Source organism: Aquarana catesbeiana, linkage group LG02, assembly GCF_042186555.1.
Source record: "Aquarana catesbeiana isolate 2022-GZ linkage group LG02, ASM4218655v1, whole genome shotgun sequence".
Taxonomy (NCBI): domain Eukaryota; kingdom Metazoa; phylum Chordata; class Amphibia; order Anura; family Ranidae; genus Aquarana; species Aquarana catesbeiana.
The window spans coordinates 287,844,806-287,866,895 of record NC_133325.1 but is presented as its reverse complement, the minus strand read 5'-3'; the positions used below and the strand labels follow the sequence as shown (position 1 = coordinate 287,866,895).

The 22,090-nt window shown below is 40.8% G+C and overlaps 1 protein-coding gene across 5 annotated transcripts in view; it reads right to left on the bottom strand.

The window, feature by feature from the left end:
• Positions 1-867: 867 nt before the first annotated feature.
• MYO16 (myosin XVI) overlaps positions 868-22,090 on the bottom strand; it is a 669,347-nt gene continuing 648,124 nt past the window's right edge. For 4 of the 5 annotated variants that reach the window (XM_073614485.1, XM_073614486.1, XM_073614487.1 and 1 more), the window contains exon 35: positions 874-2,606. In XM_073614485.1, the coding sequence (XP_073470586.1) occupies positions 2,454-2,606 (153 nt within the window). In that variant the 3' untranslated portion in view covers positions 874-2,453. Of the gene's footprint in view, positions 2,607-22,090 lie in introns of all 5 variants that reach the window. The other variant, XM_073614488.1, reaches the window with a different exon arrangement.

Genomic DNA, 22,090 nt, shown 5'->3' with positions numbered 1-22,090 from the left:
TTTACATCCAGAACCACTGTTGTATTGCACGCATAGAGCTTAATGTTGTAGTGCCATTTTTTCCAAACTGCATACAGCTGTCTCAAGCTTGTTGGACTTCAGCAGTGCATTGCATAGGAAACAGAGGTAAAAAAACTTTTGCATGCTGCTTACGTTGCAGCCCCCACTTATTCTTACCTGAGAGCAATCTCAATCCAGCGATTGAAGCACAAAAGTTGCACCACTCCAGATGAAGTTTGAGATCTATCCTGCTAAGATGATTGCTGCGTGCCAGCCTTGGTCTGCAACCAGAGCACGTGAAAGAAAAAAGGAAGTGGCCGCACTGACCAGCATACAAATATTAGTTTTATTTCAAATCTATTAAAAATGAGGACACAGCCTGCACACACATCTCATGTGGCTTCAGCAAACATGTTTCACACACCTGTGTTTAGTCATTGCACATTTGAGCATTTTTATTTCAATCCAGTGATGTTCATGAGAGTTGAAGCTCTTTCGGCTCTCTTACTCCTCATTGGCTTAAAGACAGCAGTGGGAGCCATTGACTCTCGCTGCTGTCAATTACGGCCAGTGACAAGGAGGCAGGGGTGGGGCCAAGATCAGGAGCGAGCATTCACGAGTGCCCCCATAGAAAGTGGTTTGCTATAGGGGCAATCAGCGGGGAGGAGGAGCGCTGGCAGGGGACCCCGAGAAGAGGAGGATTGTGGCTCCTCTGTGCAAAACCATTGCACAGAGCAGATGAGTATAACATGTTTGTTATTTTAAAGAAAAAACTGAACATTTAGTATCACTTTAAGGTACGAGAATTTATAACCCACAAGGTTATAGTAAGGAGTGGCTAAAGAATCAATTGAGTGCTTTTTTTCCTTTAGTCCCTCCTCACCATAATCAACTGGATTATATTTTCTATATAGGGCTATGTAAAAGAGATAGGTACATTACATTTACTGTGGTTAATGCTTTTTGTGAAATGCAACTAAGAAGTAAACTTCTCACTATAACAAAATGTTTCTTTTGTAAACACTGCAGCAGGGAATGCAAGATAAAAAATAACAATACAAAATTGAATACCAGCATTTATTAACTGCATCATTGAGGAAGAACAGCAGCACCATTTCTCAATAGGTATAAAATCTGGCAGTAAACATGGATAGTGATTGAAATTTTACTTGTTTTTTTGCATCTTCAGGTAATACACAAATTAACAGTGGAAAGTATGTAACATGTTGTTCTTGTTAACGTCTTTCATCATGGAACTCATTCTATATATCCTGGAACTCTTCTAATATTATTATATTCTAATGTATCTGTAAGTTATTTTTATAATACATAGGTGTTTCTAATTACTACTAAAGTGATGATGTCAATGAAAGGCAATATTACAGGTGATGGCATCACCCAGAACCATTTATACAGATAATATTTACAGCGATTTTTACATATATTAATTTTACTTGTACATTATTTAGTAATCAAACAAAGCCCTCTGTATATGGTAGAAGGTGGATATCTTTTTGACAGAGGTGGATATCTTGTTGAGCTGCATTGTGCTTAAAAACCAAACATTAAAAAAACTGTGCTTTGATTTGGTGAATAAAAACACTCAGCCTCCTTATTTTTACCTTTGATGTTCCTACAAAAGTGGATCATCATACCAGTGTTCTGCAAGAGTCATTTCCCCACCACTAAGAGAACCAATTGTTTCCATGATATTATCAGCAATAGTGATTCAGGTGGTTTTCAAAATACTGAAGGTAACATGAATGAAACTGAAGATCCAATTGTGGAAGACCAGGAATGTTTAAAAAGTGTAAAAGGATGCTGAGGGCATTTTCACCACATTTTCATTGTTGAGTTGAATTTTATTACAATACATTATGGGTGAAAATGGATGTATACTATGTGACATATTTACTCACTTAATTCCCAAAGAGTAACAACATTTATTTTAAACTTCCTCCTGTTTGCTAAGTGAGTGCATAGAATCTTTTTCTGTTTTTTTCTCGTGTGCACAGGGTACAGACACACAGGCACACTCACATCAATTATACAGCGTTCATCTGTATTAAGAACAGCACAGGATTCAAAATTTTAATGATATAAAAACAATCATTGAAGACATTCACCCTAACATCTGAGAACTATTCCATATATTGTCCTTTTACATATTTTTTTGCTGGGAACCTCTCACTTTAGATTATATCTGAAACACAATGCACATTGAGTATATCACCATATATATTAACACACAGATTAACACCAAGGCATTGAACTAATTCATGCTTTCCATTTTCAAAGATTGTTACACCGATTTAAAAACATGTTTTATATTATATAAAGTGAACAGTCTTTGTTGGAGCATAGATATTCACATAGACAAAGCCCTGACAGATAAAAAGTTTCTTTATCAAAGGAGGTGGTAGCTTTAATCTTCACTAGAGTACAAATTCCACCTAAGAGGATTGAGTAGAAGCAGCATTTGTCTGTTCAGTCTTTGTCAAGTCTTTCTGCCACTCCTCCGAATCTTCACAAAGCTTTCGTCTCCAATCCATTAGCTCTTGTAATGCAGCACTCTCATTCTCAGACAACCTTAACTGATGAATAACCTGGAGAAGAAAAATCCAGTTTATCTTTTTACTTAACCAAGTCTACATTGTTAATACATCTGTATTTAATCTGAGAAGTTCCAAGAAGAAAACAGACCAGACAACTTTACACTTTGTGAGTGTTGACTGTTCTTCCTCTTTCGTTAAATTCTTTGTCGGCTTTAGTGGTACCCAAAGATACGAAAGGCTTTTTGCTTGAGCCTATACTCATGTCTATGGTCATCAGCAACATGGTCATAAGTCTTTCAAGTAATTGTTCTACTTTCCTCCAAGACAAAAATTGGCAGGGGGTGTCTGCCTACTCCTCCCTAGACATAACAGATGTATTTGTGATTTTCTAAACCTTTAGACCTTTCAGGAAAGTTAGTCTACATAAATAAATCTTAACTTATTGCAATATACAGAAAACAGTATAATTAATTAAATGACAGTTCATGAGCTAAAGACAAGTGATTTTCCTAGGTTGAGATGTGGTCATCAGCTTTCTGCAGTCAAGCAGAAGAAATTACTTAGTCTACTCTTCACTGATATAAGACTGCAACATAGTAACTTTGTATTAAGCGATGAGGGTAGGCAGCAGTTGGAGCTGATCTCTTTGAGATGTGAACACACCCAAGAACTACACAAGCATCAGGATTTACATGATAGTGTCATCTCTGAGCCAACATCTCTGCAGGAAGTAGATGGTGACTTTAGATAATGCTTGAACAATAGTGTCTCTGTCTTTCTGGTGTGAAAAAAAATAAAGACATTGTCAGGGGAGAGCTGTGATCTCTGTGAACGGTAATAAATACCTGGAAGTGCTAAAAAAATGAATAAAAACCAAGCGCTGATGTGGATAGATATGTGTGATATAAATAAATTGTGCTTAAAAAAAATATATATACCAATATAGTTAGTGCTATGATAAAATCAGTAAATTAAAGCTGCTATCAATATAGGGTGATCAGATAACCAAACAAATAGTACTAAGTATAAAATTGATGCCCTTTAAATAAATAGTGCACAATATGCTGCTGCGACTAAGCTTAAATCCAGGAATAAAAAATGCATACATGTGAATAAAATAGATAAATATTTATGGTGCTAATACATGTGTTAAAATTGCCAAAATAAATCTTCAAATTGGTGATGTGACGGTGAATATAAATAAAATAATAATGACACTCTGAGTACAATGTCCAGGTCGAGATAAATAGTGGGGGAAAGTAAAAATAATTAAACAGTTCCTTCCCTTAATCCAGATTGATTGACTCACTGGGTTAGATCGTTTGTATCAGGATATTTAGTTTTTCTTGCATCCCACTTTAGCCATAATACTGCTGGTGATTCGGCTCTCAGGATAAAGGTTTTATGCAAAGCAAGCAAAGAAAAAATAGATCATTGTGCAGTGAACTTACTAGATAGTACATAAGCAAAACAGTGACAAGAGATACACTCACAAACTCCCGTTCTATTAGAAGCATTCAAATATGCAGATTGCAGTCAGCCGCTGTGGACGAGGTTTGCCATAGAGAAACAGCTGCTGTTAACCTTCAGGTGTATTGCAGCACTGAACGTCCTAAGCTCCTCCCATGCGTTGCATCACTGACACATGACTTTTTCAAGGATCCTCGGCCTGGACATTGTACTCAGAGTGTCATTATTATTTTATTTATATTCACCGTCACATCACATAATTGAAGATTTATTTTGGCAATTTTAACACATGTATTAGCACCATAATTATTTATCTATTTTATTCACATGTATGCATTTTTTATTCCTGGATTTAAGCTTAGTCGCAGCAGCATATTGTGCACTATTTATTTAAAGCGCATCAATTTTATACTAAATACCTGGAAGTGTTATACTTACATAATATTTATCATGCATGTTTATAACATCTTATCCCATCTATCTCGTCCATTTTTTTAAATCGTCCATTTTAAAGATTTTTTTGCAGTATACAGCTAACTTAACTCTCCCCAAATTGCTCAGCAGTAAGGATGATAGGAATAATTTAATTTAATTGCAGATTTTGCCAGGCGCAAAATTTCACCAAAACCCAAACCCATATATTTGCTCACTCAGCTGCTTATGCAAAATTTGCTCCCGTAATGCTTAGGAGTTGTTTAAGGTCAATTGTTCACTTGGAAAAAAAAAACCACAACGTAGCATAATTTTATCTAACTCATTGACTTCAATGCATTTGCCCAAAATGGCAAAGTAGGGAAAATGAAAACTCTCAATTCTTGCTCATCGCTACTACAGTTTCATTTTACAGCGTGTGCACACTGTGTTCAGTCACATGTAATGGAAATGGAAATGAGGGATTGTTGATCAGTGGCTACTTGGGCAAAAAACTCAGAGAGGCTTTAACCATTTAGTATTTTGTAAGGTATCTTTATTTTACAACATTAATATCCTGAACCACTAAATGTGAGTGGCCTGTGTGATTATTATAGCAGGTATTTAATATTGTTTCATGCATGGATGAGTTGCAGTAAGTTCCATGCCTCATTCAAATTGGAAATCATTACCAGAATTGGCGCCATTCTTCCCAGTGATTGCAAATCACACTAAAATTGCGGGAAAAATGCGTGGCACACATCTGGGTGCTCTTTATTCCTAAAGGCACCCCAAATGTAGTTCATTTTGCTGTGATTGTTGCTTGGCAGAAGCACTCAGCAATTGTGTAAAATTGCACAAAGCTTGTATCCCAAAAAAGGTGCAGAAGCTTCTTTTGTGTGACAAATGCACGTAGGGAAGCTCATTCAAGTGAATAGGCTGCTCTATGAGCGACATATGTAAATAAGTGTAAATCGCCCACACAAAATTGTGCGCAGGAATGCGCATTCCTACTATACAAAGAGTGAATAGGGTTTTAAAGAAGCACTGCTTGATTAATATTGTATATGCATCTTTAGGCTTCTTGCACGTGGTCACAAGAAGCCATACAGTTTTGGAGTGTAAACTGGTAGTGTAAGGGATCCATAAAGTAGGTGTAGACTTTAGCCTTCCATTGCATTGAATTCCAAGGTTGCACATCTGTGTGTACATGCCCAAGTTCATGCAAGTGCCGGTGTAGTTCATCATATAGCAGTGTATCCATTGAAATTGGAGGCTGTTTGCTGCACCATAGCTGCCATATACCAGCTGTTTACACATGCATGTGCAGTCATACACTATTGTGAACATCGCTCTTCATATTTTAACTGCCATGGAAAAATAGATCTGTCATTCATAATGAATGGGGAGCCAGTACACACTGATAATTTATATGCATTTGTATACAGCACAAATTCCGATGCACAGTATGCAATGTTTGTACACAATGTACTATTATGAATAAATAAAAATCAATTGTAACTTCTAGCTTGAAGAAGACAAGAGAACAGCATGACTCTGTTTAAATTAATACAATCATTAATTACAATATATTGTTTTACAGCCAAAACGTGATACAGACACAAAGCCCTTTATTTCCTAAAATATGCATAAGAACTAATTGTAAGTGGTAAAAAACATGAAACAAAATAAGTATATTGCCTTTCATGGAAACATATGGTTTTACATTCTAAGTTCCAGAGCACTTTTAAAATTTTCTTCCATCAACACGCACATTTGGATTGATTATATACTGTATATAATTTATGGCTATGAAGGAGAGAATAGAAAACAGGAGGCTTTGCCTAACACTAGCTGATCCTAAAAAGACACGGTTACCTTGCCCCTTCAGGGGAAACTAACAGTGTCTTTGAAAGGGGGCAACCCCTCCCACCGATACTTACCTTGCTCTGTCTTCTTCCTCTGTCACAGCTGGCAACAATAATCAGTGCTTGGGTCTAGGAACAGTTTTCAAAGCCCTAGCACTGTCACCTGACAGAGGAAACACTGTGAATTTTATTGCTTGCTATGACAGGTGAAGAAGTGTGGGGAGTGCACTGGCAAGGTGAGTATCTCTTGGTCGGGATGGAGATGGAGGGACTTTCAAAAGACACCTTGAATGTTTGAATTGACAGTGTCAGTCAATTTCGGGCCAAAATAATACCAAAATAACGCCAACAAGGACTGTAGCTTATTCCACCACAAACTGGTCAGCTAGGGATATTTGGGTTACTGCAGGGGCCTGCAGACCTACAGATATGGGAATTCTGACTTAAAGAGGGAGTCCACCTACAAAAAAAATATTAAAAGCCAGCAGCTACAAAAACTGCAGCTGCTGACTTTTAATAAACAGACACTTACCTGTCCTGGAGTCCAGCAATGTCGGAAGCCGAAGCCGATCAATCGCTCGGCTCTCGGCTGCTGCCGCCGCCATTCTCGGTGGGGGAATCAGAAAGTGAAGCGTTGCGGCTTCACTTCCTGGTTCCCTACTGTGCATGCGTGAGTCGCGCTGCGCATCTTAACTGGTCCCCGCTATCTCCTGGGACCTGTGTGTTTCCCAGGAGACAGCGGGGGGTGCGGGAGGGGGCGTGACTCCCGCGGGAGTCTATTCCCAGAAGTGGGTGCAGATACATGTATTAGACAGGTATCTGCACCCCCCTCTCCCCTTGAAAGGTGCCAAATGTGACACCAGAGGGGGGGAGGGTTCAGAAAAGCGGAGGTTCCATTTTTGTGTGAACCTCCGCTTTAATCTAGGCAAAATTGCCCAAACCTGTAAAAAAAGTTAACTTAAAGCTTCAATAGCAGTCTTGATAGAATTTATAAATAAAGAGGAATATAATGGTGGAAATAGCATTTATTCAGGAAATGTTACCAAAACAACACCGATCAGCCAAACCATTATAACCACCAACCTAATATTAAGCATGGCCCCCTTTTGCTAAAACAGCCCTGACCCATTGAGGCACGGACACCAAAGTAACATCCACATGAATGGCAGGACCCAAGGTTTCCCAGCAGAACATTGCCCAAAGCATCGCACTGCCTCTGCCGAATTGCCTTCTTATACCGCATCCTGGTGCCATCTCTTCCCCAGGTGAGTGATGCATAAGCATCCGGCCATCCACATAATGTAAAAGAAAATGTGATTCATCAGACAGGGCCACCTTCTTCCAATGCTCCATAGTCCAGTTCTGATATTCATGTGACCATTGTAGAAGCTTTTAGCTGTAAACATGGGTCACCATGGGCTTCATAGCCCTATACACAACAAACTGCAATGCCCATTTTCTTGTTTCAAGCAACCTGAAAAAGAATGCTATTCTGGTATTTCTGTCCTATTATTTATGTATACCTGCTAGTTTGCTAGCGGGTGAAATTTGGCAGCATTCAGGACCAGGGAGATAGTGATTGCACACCAAAGACATGCTGGTAGGTTAATTGGATCCTGTTTACATTGTCCCTAGTATGTATGAATGCGAGTTAGGGACCTTAGATTGTAAGCTCCTTGAGGGTAGGGACTGATGTGAATGTACCATGTTTATGTAAAGTGCTGCGTAAATTGACGGCGCTATATAAGTAACTGAAATAAATAAAATTGCACAAAGGTAGGGGAAAGATTTTTTAATGTAACTCTGTCACTGGTGATGTGTCCCTAGCGATAGAGTCAACATTGTGACATCATTCTAAGGCTGGTCATAGATGGTCAAATCTCATCAAGAACAACCACCATTAAAATGTACTTGCCCCCAGTTCTGCATAGAAAGGGGAACGTGCAGCACTTAGTCATACTTTAGAGAAGCTCTACATGACCCAATGCTTATCTGATTGCCACAAGCAATACTTGTATTGATTTCATCGCTTGCACAGCTTGAACCACAAATGGCCACCTGAAGTCATGAAAATTGTATTCACTTAAAAAATACAGATGCATAAAATCCAACAAGGAAAACAAAATAAACCCCTCGGAAGGATACATTTTTTCTTTAAAAAATCTTTTATCAAATTTCCAGAGGAGGCTAAACCATTCACAACAATCCATACCTTATTGGACTGCCAAGCAATCCAATATTACTATAGTCATATATAAATACGCAGTTTAGACTGAAGACTGTAAAACCTACTGAAAGGTTATTGGATAGCATTAGTACATAAAAGGAACCAACAAACTCCTTCTATCTAGTGTGCCTAGTAAGAATGAAGCCCAGAACACTGGAGTAACAAAATCAATTTAATCAGCCTGATACCAAGACAGTGTAAGAACACCTGAAGGATAGGGATGTGCAAGAATTTATATGTTCCCACATCAACCAGACACCAAAAAACATAATGACAGCTATTCCGTAATCTACTTTTTCTTCTAATCTCAAGTTAAAAAATGAAATAATGCCACCATATTGTATATACCCAGTATGCTACATTCGTGCAAGTCCGTATGTTTCAAATACAAAGACAAAAACCCAAGCTAAAATGCAAGCAAATTTTGAGGTGTGAAACTTTCTTCGTATATTAAATTATAATTTAATATCTGCTTCATTCCTTTTTCTTTAATTAAAAATATTTATTCTTTAGACCCTAAGGGGATTTTTAACACTGTGTGTTTGCTGGCCCCGCTCCCCCTGCGTCCTGTTTTGTAGACACACGCCGCCTTGACGGGGAATCTCCGTATGAGCGGCACGTAGGTAAAGACGTCATTGTGGTCATGTGATCGGGTGTCGTTCCTCAGTGCTCTGCGGAGCTCCTGCGGTGAATGAGCATCGGCCATAAAAGGAGAATGCCGGGAACCCTAGAGCCGCCATCTCCATTCTATGACACTTGGTCCTAGATAGTCAGTACCATCCTGTTTATGTCCTTAATGGAAGAGGTGCATTTTTCCTCTTTAACTGGACGCTTTTGGGACTTTGGGCGGCTGTGGATCCATCTGCGGAAGAGACACTCAGCAAAGCTTGGTAAGCTGGGTGAATTTTTGGACATGATTTGATACATTTTGACTAGGGATGAGCTTCGAGTTCGATTCGAACTCATGTTCGACTCGAACATTGGCTGTTCGCAAGTTCGCCGAACAGCGAACAATTTGGGGTGTTTGCGGCAAATTCGAATGCCGCGGAACACCCTTTAAAAGTCTATGGAAGAAATCAAAAGTGCTAATTTTAAAGGCTTATATGCAAGTTATTGTCATAAAAAGTGTTTGGGGACCTGAGTTCTGCCCCAGGGGACATGGATCAATGCAAAAAAAAGTTTTAAAAACGTCCGTTTTTTCAGGAGCAGTGATTTTAATAATGATTAAAGTCAAACAATAAAAGTGTAATATCCCTTTAAATTTCTTACCTGGGGGGTGTCTATAGTATGCCTGTAAAGGGGCGCATGTTTCCCGTGTTTAGAACAGTCTGACAGCAAAATGACATTTCAAAGGAAAAAAGCCATTTAAAACTACTCGCGGCTATTGCATTGCCGGTCCGACAATACACATAGAAGTTCATTGATAAAAACGGCATGGGAATTCCCCACAGGGGAACCCCGAACCAAATATTAAGGGGAACCCCGGCCAAAATAAAAAAAAATGACGTGGGGGTCCCCCTAAATTCCATACCAGACCCTTCAGGTCTGGTATGGATTTTAAGGGGAACCCCGCGCCAAAAAAAAAAACGGTGTGGGGTCCCCCCAAAAATCCATACCAGACCCTTATCCGAGCACGCAACCTGGCAGGCCGCAGGAAAAGAGGGGGGGATGAGAGAGCGCCCCCCCTCCTGAACCGTACCAGGCCACATGCCCTCAACATTGGGAGGGTGCTTTGGGGTAGCCCCCCAAAACACCTTGTCCCCATGTTGATGAGGACAAGGGCCTCATCCCCACAACCCTGGCCGGTGGTTGTGGGGGTCTGCAGGCGGGGGGCTTATCGGAATCTGGAAGCCCCCTTTAACAAGGGGACCCCCAGATCCCGGCCCTCCCTGTGTGAAATGGTAAGGGATTTGACTAAAAAACTGTCAAAAATGTTAAAAATGACAAGAGACAGTTTTTGACAATTCCTTTATTTAAATGCTTCTTCTTTCTTCTTTCTTCTATCTCCCTTCATCTTCTTCTTCTTCTGGTTCTTCTGGCTCTTCTGGTTCTTCCTCCAGCGTTCTCGTCCAGCATCTCCTCCGCGGCATCTTCTATCTTCTTCTCCTCGGGACGCTCCGCACCCATGGCATGGGGGGAGGCTCCCGCTCTTCTCTTCAACTTCTTCTCTTCTTCATCTTCTTCTCTTCTTCATCTTCTTCTTTTCTTCTCTTCTTAATTTTCTTCTCCGGGCCGCTCCGCATCCATGCTGGCATGGAGGGAGGCTCCCGCTGTGTGATGGCGTCTCCTCTTTTGACGGTTCTTAAATGACGGGGGCGGGGCCACCCGGTGACCCCGCCCCCCTCTGACGCACGGGACATGACGGGACTCCCCTGTGGCATTCCCCGTGACATCACAGGGAAGTCCCGTCAAGTCACCGTGCGTCAGAGGGGGAAGGGGTCACTGGATGGCCCCGCCCCCCATTATTTAAGAACCGTCAGACGAGGAGATGCCGTCACACAGTGGGAGCCTCCCTCCATGCCAACATGGATGCGGAGCGGCCCGGAGAAGAAAATGAAGAGAAGAAGAGAAGAAGATGAAGTAGAGAAGAAGATGAAGAAGAAGATGAAGAAGAGAAGAAGATGAAGAGAAGAGCGGGAGCCTCCCCCCATGCCATGGGTGCGGAGCAGCCCGAGGAGAAGAAGATAGAAGACGCCGCGGAGGAGATGCTGGATGAGAATGCCGGAGGAAGAATCAGAAGAGCCAGAAAAACCAGAAGAAGAATAAGAAGATGAAGGAAGATAGAAGAAAGAAGAAAGAAGAAGCATTTAAATAAAGGAATTGTCAAAAACTGTCTCTTGTCATTTTTAACATTTTTGACAGTATTTTAGTGAAATGGTAGGGGTACTTTCGTACCCCCTTACCATTTCGCACAGGGGGGCCGGGATCTGGGGGTCCCCTTGTTAAAGGGGGCTTCCAGATTCTGATAAGCCCCCCCGCAGACCCCCACAACCACCGGCCAGGGTTGTGGGGATGAGGCCCTTGTCCTCATCAACATGGGGACAAGGTGTTTTGGGGGGCTACCCCAAAGCACCCTTCCAATGCTGAGGGCATGTGGCCTGGTACGGTTCAGGAGGGGGGGCGCTCTCTCGTCCCCCCCTCTTTTCATGCGGCCTGCCAGGTTGAGTGCTCGGATAAGGGTCTGGTATGGATTTTTGGGGGGACCCCACGCCGTTTTTTTTTTTGGCGCGGGGTTCCCCTTAAAATCCATACCAGACCTGAAGGGTCTGGTATGGAATTTAGGGGGACCCCCACGTCATTTAAAAAAAAAATTTGGCTGGGGTTCCCCTTAATATCCATACCAGACCTGAAGGGCCTGGTATGGAATTTAGGGGGATCCCACATCATTTTTTTTTTAATTTTGGTTCGGGGTTCCCCTGTGGGGAATTCCCATGCTGTTTTTATCAATGAACTTCTATGTGTATTGTCGGACCGGCAATGCAATAGCCGCGAGTAGTTTTAAATGGCTTTTTCCTTTGAGATGTCATTTTGCTGTTAGACTGTTCTAAACACGGGAAACACGTGCCCCTTTATAGGCATACTATAGACACCCCCTACCAGCTACGAAATTTAAAGGGATATTACACTTTTATTGTTTGACTTTAAGCATTATTAAAATCACTGCTCCTGAAAAAACGGCCATTTTTAAAAGTTTTTTTGCATTGATCCATGTCCCCTGGGGCAGGACCCAGGTCCCCAAACACTTTTTATGACAATAACTTGCATATAAGCCTTTAAAATTAGCACTTTTGATTATTCATGTTCATGTCCCATAGACTTTAACGGTGTTTGCGTGTTCAAACAAACTTTTTTCTTGTTCACATGTTCTAGTGCGAACCGAACAGGGGGGTGTTCGGCTCATCCCTAATTTTGACATATATACGATAGAATTTGAATTTATTTCATTGTTTAGGACTCTGGAGGTTCCCCTTGGGGACTTGCACTTTTACCAGTGCCTCCAACCTCATAGAGTCCTTTCCCCTTATTCATTATAGATTATTTAGACGATCCCTATATTCTCTCTCCCCACTGTCTTTTAGAGCTGGGAATCTTTTGTCTCCATCAGTGAGTGGTGTGAATAACCCCCTCCTTGGAAGTAAATCTTTTCCAAAAATTTGCATTTGGGACGTCATATTGCACAACTTTTGCACTATGCTGTTTGTTCACTAAGGTTCTCTAACAAACCTCTGAGGGCTTCACAGAACAGCTGTATTTATACTGAGATTAAATTACACACAGGTGGACTCTATTTACTAATTAGGTGACCTGTGAAGGCAATTGATTCCACTAGATTTTAGTTAGAGGTATCAGAGTAAAGGGTACCGAATACAAATGCACGGCACACTTTTCAGATATTTATTTGTAAAACAATTTGATCAAATTATCATTTTCTTTCCACTTCACAATTATGTGCCACTTTGTGTTGGTCTATTACATAAAATCCTGATAAAATTAAATTAGGTTTTTGGTTGTAACATGACAAAATGTGGAAAATTTCAAGGGGTGTGAATACTTTTTCAAGGCACTGTAATATAAACCACTAATAGAAATTTAAACAGGACTTTGTTATATTGTTTTGATCTCATATCATCATTTTTATTGTCAATGAAGAAATTTGAAAAACTAACATTTTCTTAAAGAAGACAGGCAGAAACTTTCAGCTGCTTTTTCTAGACTGACTTAAACAAACCATATGTTCCTAATCATGTTTAGATACCACAATTAGATTGAATTCTGTTACAATAATTAAGCACGTATAAAATAAACTTGAGAGAATGACTCTATAGAGAGTTATTTCATGCTCTAAAGAATGTGCCTGAAGATATATGGTTGTCTTCCAGGCTCCCATCAGTACTATAAATATAATGAATGTTTTATCGACTATTTTGGCAGTACAGATACACAGTGTGCAATTTATTTATTTTGTCATGTTGTAGTTTTTATCCATATCTCATGTAGCTATTTGTAAAATAAGCTGCTGCTTCAAAGCCACTTCTCAAGTTCCAGTGAAGAAGGAAGGAAGATGCCCCAGCATTTATTTCCACACAGAAACACAAACACCTCAAATTCAATCACCATGGGATGTGAAGATGTTAATTGTCCAAATACAAGAGGTGTGAACGTTGTAGAACCACAGTGTTCCTCCAGCTAAATAATTATTGGCATTGGTTGTTTTAAATTGCTGTTAAATCACCAAGGTAGAACTGTTAAACAGTATTATATGTAGAAGACAGATGGTGTTGGAGCTCTCACCCCTGCTCAGGAATGATTGTTCCGGTGTGATGTAAATGGCTTCTTTCATTTGTCTTGTTAACTTGATGCCCTCTCTGTCAATAGTTTGCACCTCACTGTCCTACAAAGAATGTCCTTAAAGTGGACCTTCCTCCCTTGAGTGACTTAAAGTTTCAGCACTCCTACCTCCTCTGCAATGTAAAATGGTGATTAAAGTTTTATATTTTTGCTTTGCTACCTTTTTATGTGTTTCTTACTAGCATTGTCCCTAACCATTCTTTCCTACATGGGAATGGAGTGTCCCTGCTCCCACAGCTTCCTGGGATTAGCCAATAACATATGCTAGGAGGCTTTGGAAGTGAGGAATCATAGTGTTTGATAGGCAGAGTTGACAGGAATCGCTGTGGGCCAGATGCTTAAACACAGAGGAGGAAGCCAGGTCAGGACAACCGAGGAGGGCCAAGATGACAGTGTGGGACTCAGGGCTGTGACACCAGAGCAGCAGATCACAACACGGCAATACTGTATCCACTGGGAAAAAGGGGGATAAAAATAAAAAAATGCAGGATGGGGGGTGAAGTTCCTCTTTAAGATGTAGTGGACTGTGACTAACTACTGCTAGCTTTTCTTTTGTCTGTTAAATGCAGTCTGAGTTACTGAGACTGTAAACAAAAGGATTTTTTTCAACAGTTTGTAAAAAGAGAAAAAGAAATTTGAAAAGAAACCTAAAGCTCTAAAAGCTGACTGAATAAAGGACTATGTAGTTCTTATTTACCTGGATAAAAAAATATATAATAATTTTATTTCTAGTCCCCATCTTAACAAATAGAAACAATTATGTACAAACCAATATATATATATATATATATATATACACACATATATACATATACACATATACACACACATACACATAGTGCTCTGCAAAGGTTTTAGGCAAGTGTGAAGAAATGCTGTAAAGTAAGAATGCTTTAAAAAATATACTGTATAATTTATTTGTTATTTTATCAGTTTACAAAATGCAAAATGAGCAAACAAAACAGAAATATAAAACAAATCAATATTTGGTGTGACTACTCTTTGGCTTCAAACCAGCATCAATTCTACACTGGCTCACTTTGTACACTTGCACAAAGTCAGGGATATTGTAGGATTAGATTCGGGTGTATGACTAATCGATTATACAAAGCAGATGCTAATGATCATCAATTTCATATGTAGGTTGAAACACAGCCATTAACTGAAACAGAAACAGCTGTGTAGGAGGGTTAAAATGGGATGAGGAACAGCCATACTCTGCTACAAAGGAGGGATTGTGGAAGACAGTTTCATGTCACAGATCATTCACTATGGCAAGACTGAACACAGCAGCAAGACACAAGGTAACTAGTTATACTACATCAGCAAAGTCTATCCCATGAAATGATTTCAAAGCAGACTGGGATTTCCAAATGTGCTGTTCAAGCTTTTTTGAAGAAGCACAAAGAAATGGGTAACTCTGAGGACCGTAGACGTAGTGGTGGGCCAATGGAACTTTATGCTTTAGATGAAAGATACAGCATGCTTACTTCCCTTCGACATCAGAAGATGTCCAGCAGTGTCATCAGTACAGAATTGGCAGAAAGCAGTGGGACCCAGGTACACCCATCTACTGTCTGAAGACGTCTGTCCAGAAGTGGTCTTCATGGAAGAAAAGCAGCAAAAAAAGGCACACTTCTAACGTGGCAACAAGGCTAAGCAACTCAACTATGCATGAAAACATAGGAACTGGGGTGCAGAAAAAAATGGCAGAAGGAGCTCTGGACTGTTGTGTCAAACTGTGAAACATTTGGCTGTAGCAGGGGGTAGGGATGAGCCCACGGTTTGAGTCGAATGTAAATTCGACTCGAACATCGGGTGTTCACCCGTTCACTGAATACCGAACATTATGGGGCATTCGCGGGAAATTCGAGCACCCGCGGAACGTGCCATAATGAATAGCAAGACCATCAATGCACTGCAAGATCGCAGTGCATTGATGGCTGCTGATTGGCTAAAGCATGCACCTGACCTGCATGTGAGAGCCATGATGTGAGAGCCATAACTGACCAAAGGCAGGGTGCCTTTGGCCAATCATGGTTTAGGGGGCTGAGTCCACGCCCCACACTATGTAAGGCTACTTACACGGCAGCCGTACATAGTGTTACGAATGAGAGCAGCAAAATGACACTTGTAAAGGAAAAAATTTGATTGAAAACTGCTCGCGGCTGTAATGTATTGCCGGATCCCGGCAATATAGATAAAAATCATTTTTAAAAATGGCATAGGTTCCCCCCTCCCGGTCCATTACCAGGCCCTTTGGGTCTGGTATGGATATTAAGGAAAACCCTGCGCCAAATTTTAAAAAAAATGGCGTAGGGGACCCCCCCAAAATCCATACTAGGCCCTTCAGGTCTGGTATGGATTTTAAGGGGAACACCTAGCCAAAATCTAAAAAAAATGGCATAGGGGTCCCCCCAAAATCAATACTAAACCCTTATCCGAGCACGCAACCTGGCAGGCCGGAGGAAAAATGGGGGGGGGACGAGAGAGCGCCCCCCTCCTGAACTGTACCAGGCCACATGTCCTCAACATGGGGAAGGTGTTTTGGGGCCCCCCCAAAACACCTTGTCCCCATGTTGATGGGGACAAGGGCCTCATCACCATAACCCTTGCCTGGGGGTTGTGGGGGTCTGTGGGTGGGGGGCTTATCGGAATCTGGTAGCTCCTTTTAACAAGGGGACCCCCAGATCCTGGCCCCCTCCTATGTGAATGGGTATCAGGTACATTGTACCCCTACACATTCACCAAAAAAAGTGTCAAAATGGTAAAAATGACAGGAGAAGTTTGGGACAAGTTTGGGACAAGTCCTTTAAAAAAAAAGTGTCTCGCAATGTCCATTCATCTTTGATCACAGCGTCTGAGGACCTGAGAAAAAAAAATGGAAAAAACTCCACCTCCATGGGAGGCTCCCCCTGACTGCAGGCTTTCTGCATTTTTCAGCTGTTATATAGCTGAGGGCGGGGCCACCCGGTGACATAAACAGGGGACCCGCCCCCCTCTGATATTACGTGACGTCACATGACGTCAGAAGGGGGCAAGGTCACCCGTTTATGTCACCCAAAGGACCTGGTAATGGACTGGGGGAACCCATGCCGTTTTTTTCAATGATTATCTATATTGCTGGGATCTGACAATTCATTACAGCCGCAAACAGTTTTAAATGACATTTTTTCCTTTAGAAATATAATTTTGCTGTGATACTGTTCTAAACACGGAAAGATGCGCTACTTTACAGGCATACTAAGGACACCCCGACACGATAGTTAAAGGAATATTTTATTTTTATTTATTAAGCATTATTAAAATCACTGCTGCTGAAAAAAATAATGTTCTTAAAACTTTTTTTTGCATTGGGGCAGGACCCAGGTCCCCAAACACTTTCTATGACAATACCTTGCATATAAGCCTTCAATATGAGCACTTTTGATTTTTCATGTTCATGTCCCATAGACTTTAGCGGTGTTCGCACACATTTTTTGCCTGTTCGCAAGTTCTGGTGTGAACCAAACTGGGGGTGTACGCTCAGCCCTAGCAGGGGGCAGTTTGTTCACCAATGGGCTCGAGAGGGGTACAATAATTAGAGTCTACAGGCAACAGTGAAGCATGGTGGAGGTTCTTTGCAAGTTGTGAGCTACATTTCTGCAAATGGAGTTGGAGATTTGCTCAAAGTCAATGGTGTACTCAAAGCTGAGGAATACAGGCAGATACTTATCCATCATGCCATACCATCAGGGAGGTATTCTGTATTCTGCAGCAGGACAGCAACCTCAAACATACAGCCAATGTCATTAAGGACTACCTTCAACATAAACCAAGAGTCCTGGAAGTGATGGTTTGACCCCCACAGAGCCCTGATCTCGAAATCATCGAGTTTGTCTGGGATTACATGAAGAGATGGAAGGTTTGAGGCAGCCTACATCCACAGATGGTCTGTGGTCAGTTCTCCAAGATATTTGGAACAAGCTAGCTGCCGAGTTCCTTCAATAACTGTGTGCAAGTGTACAAGAATTGATGCTGTTTTGAAGGCAAAGGTTGGTCACACCAAAATAATGACTGAATTTGGATTTCTCTGCTGTTCATTTACTTTACATTTTGTTAATCGATAAATTCTTAATTTACAGCATTTTTTCACACCTGCCTAAAACTTCTGCATAGTAGTGTGTATATATACACTCACTGGCCACTTTATTAGGTAACCTGTTCAATTGCTTAGTAATAGACATGTGCATTCGTTTTCGTCTGAATGCATTTTCGTCCGAATTTCGGGTATTTTCATTATCGTTTTAACAAACGATAACGAACATGCAGAATCCGAAAACCAAAAGATCCAACATAAACAAATGCTTTATTTTCGTTTTCGTTGCGACAACAGTTCGATACGGATAGAAGATTTGACATGACGCTGACAATAGTGATCTGTGTCCATCGAACCTGTGGTCGAATGTGCCTAACCTTAGCTCTATTAGTCCAAGATTATTCTACATAGAGAGAAAAGATTCAACATTATAGAGACAATAGCAAAAAAGGTTGAATGTGCCTAACCTAACTCTATTAGTCCAAGATTATTCGACATGAAGATTCGACATGAAGATTCGACGAAGCAGTTGCCGCGAGCGGACATTTATGGTCAAATGCTCCGCCCATAGGCTATAGAAGAATTCTAATGTTGGTTGACTAGTAATAATAATTAATAAATATAATTATTACTAGTGTCATACAACATTAGAATTCTACTATAGCTTGTAGGCGGAACATTCGACCGGAAATGTACGATTGCGGCGTCGTACAGTTTCGCTGCTCCATCGAATCTTCTTAGAACATTCGACAGACACCATAAGCCTTCAATGACAGATTTGACCTTAATTATTTGGGATTTTTGGACGAATGCATTTTTTTAACGAAACAAAATAAATAAAAACGAATTTCGGGAGTAACGAAAAAAATTTATTTTTCGGACGAAAACAAAATTCCGAAACAAAATATTTCAGTGTGCACATGTCCACTTGGTAACATAAATTGCTAATTAGCCAATCGCATGGCAGCAACTCAATGCATTTAGACATCTAGACGTGGTGAAGATGACTTGCTGAAGTTCAAAAGTTCATGAGAATGGGGATGAAAGGGGATTTAAGTGGCCTTGAGTGTGGCATGGTTGTTGGTGCCAGATGGGCTGGTCTGAGTATTTCAAAAACTGCTTATCTGCTGGGATTTTCAAACACAACCATCTCTAGGGTTTACAAAGTATGGTCCAAAAAATAGAACATATCCAGTGAGCGGCATTTGTGTGCACAAAAATGCCTTGTTGATGTCAGAGGTGAGAGGTAGAATGGGCAGACTGAGTCAAGATGACAGAAAGGCAACAGTAACCCAAATAACCACTTGTTACAATCAAGGTATGCAGAATAACATCTCTTAATGCACAACACATCGAAACTTGACGCAGATGGGCTACAGTAGAAGAAGACCACACCAAGTGTCAGCTAAAAACAGGAAACTGAGGCTACAATTTAAACAGGCTCACCAAAATTGGACATTAGAAGATTGGAAAAACATTGCCTGGTTTGATGAGTATTGATTTCGGCTGTGACATTCAGATGGCAGGGTCAGAATTTAAACAAATAAACAACATGAAAGCATGGATCCATCTTGCCTTGTATCAACAGTTCAGGCTACTGCTGGTGGTGTAATGGTGTGGGGGATATTTTTTGGCACACTTTGGGCCCCTTAGTACCAATTGAGCATCATTTAAATGCCACGGCCTACTTGAGTATTGTTGCTGACCATTTACATCCCTTTATGACTACAGTGTACCCATCTTCTAATGGATAATTCCAGGAGGATAATGTACCATGTCACAAAGCTCAAATCATCTCAAACTGGTTTCTTGAACATGACAATGAGTTCACGGTACTCCTATGGCCTCCACAGTCATCAGATCTCAGTCCAATAGAGCACCTTTGGGATGTGGTGGAATGGGAGATTCACATCATGGATGTCTCTTAGATTGTAAGCCACTTAGATTGTAAGCTCTAAGGAGCAGGGCCCTCTGATTCCTACTGTATTTAAGTGTATTGTATTTGTACTGTCTACCCTCAAGTTGTAAAGCACTGCGTAAACTGTTGGCGCTATATAAATCCTGTATAATAATAATAATAATGTGAAGCTAACAAATCTGCAGCAAATGCGTGATGCATGTCAATATGGACCAAAATTTAAATCTCTGAGGAATGTCTCCAATACCTTGTTGAATCTATGCCATGAGGAATTAAGGAAGTTCTGAAGGCAAATAAAGTGACTGATGAGTGTATACTGTGTATATGTATGTGTATATATATATATATATATATATATATATATATATATATATATATATATATACATATATATACACATATACACAGTATCTCACAAAAGTGAGTACACCCTTAACATTTTTGTAAATATTTTATTATATCTTTTCATGTGGCATCACTGAAGAAATGACACTTTGCTACAATGTAAAGTAGTGAGTGTACAGCTTGTGTAACAGTGTAAATTTGCTGTCCCCTTAAAATAACTCAACACACAGCCATTAATTTGTAAAATGCTGGCAAGAAAAGTGAGTACACCCCTAAATGAAAATTTCCAAATTGGGCCCAAAGTGTCAATATTTTGTGTGGCCACCATTATTTTCCAGCACTGCCTTAACCCTCTTGGGCATGAAGTTCACCAGAGCTTCACAGGTTGCCACTGGAGTCCTCTTCCACTTCTCCATGATGACATCACGGAGCTAGTGGATGTTAGAGACCTTGCACTCCTCCACCTTCCGTTTGAGGATGCCCCACAGATGTCCAATAGGGTTTAGGTCTGGAGACATGCTTGGCCAGTCCATCACCTTTACCCTCAGCTTCTTTAGTAAGGCAATGGTCATCTTGGAGGTGTGTTTGGGGTCGTTATCATGTTTTAATACTGCCCTGCGGCCCAGTCTCCAAAGGGAGGGGATCATGCCCTGCTTCAGCATGTCACAGTACATGTTGGCATTCATGGTTCCCTCAATGAACTGTAGCTCCCCAATGCTGGCAGCACTCATGCAGCCCCAGACCATGACACTCCCACCACCATGCTTGACTGTAGGCAAGTCTTTGTACTCCTCACCTGTTTGCCGCCACACCACGCTTGACACCATCTGAACCAAATAAGGTTATCTTGGTCTCATCAGACCACAGGACATGGTTCCAGTAATTCATGTCCTTAGTCTGCTTCTCTTCAGCAAACTGTTTTTGGGCTTTCATGTACATCATCTTTAGAAGAGGCTTCCTTCTGGGATGACAGCCATGATGACCAATTTGATGCAGTGTGAGGTGTATGGTCTGAGCACTGACAGGCTGACCCCCCACCCCTTCAACCTCTGCAGCAATGCTGGTAGCACTCATACATTTATTTCCCAAAGACAACCTCTGGATATGACACTGAGCATGTGCACTCAACTTCTTTGGTCGACCATGGCGAGGCCCGTTCTGAGTGAAACCTGTCCTGAACCGCAGTATGGTCTTGCCACCACGCTGCAGCTCAGTTTCAGGGTCTTAGCAATCTTCTTATAGCCTAGGCCATCTTTATATAGAGCAGCAATTCTTTTTTTTCAGATTCTCACAGAGTTCTTTGCCATGAGGTACCATGTTGAACTTCCAGTGACCAGTATGAGAGAGTGAGAGTGATAAAACCAAATTGAACACACCAGCTCCACATTCACGCCTGAGACCTTGTAAGACTAACGAGTCACATCACACCAGGGAGGGAAATGGCTAATTTGGACATTTTCACTTAGGAATGTACTCTTTTTTGTTGCCAGCGGTTTAGACATTAATGGCTGTGTGTTGAGTTATTTTGGGGGGACAGCAAATTTACACTGTTATACAAACTGTACACTCACTACTTTACATTGTAGCAAAATTTTCTTTTCTTCAGTGTTGTCACATGAAAAGATATAATACATTTTTTACAAAAATGTGATGGGTGTACTCACTTTTGTGAGATACTGTATATAGATATATATCTATATAGATATAGATATATATATCTATATCTATATAGATATATATACACACAGTATATATATCTCCCTCTTGACAAGTAACATCATCGCTAAGCAGTAAATGTGATATCTGTTAAATATTCATTTTAGGTGACTTTCTGGTGCATGCAGCTTAAATTGCAAATAATTCATAACC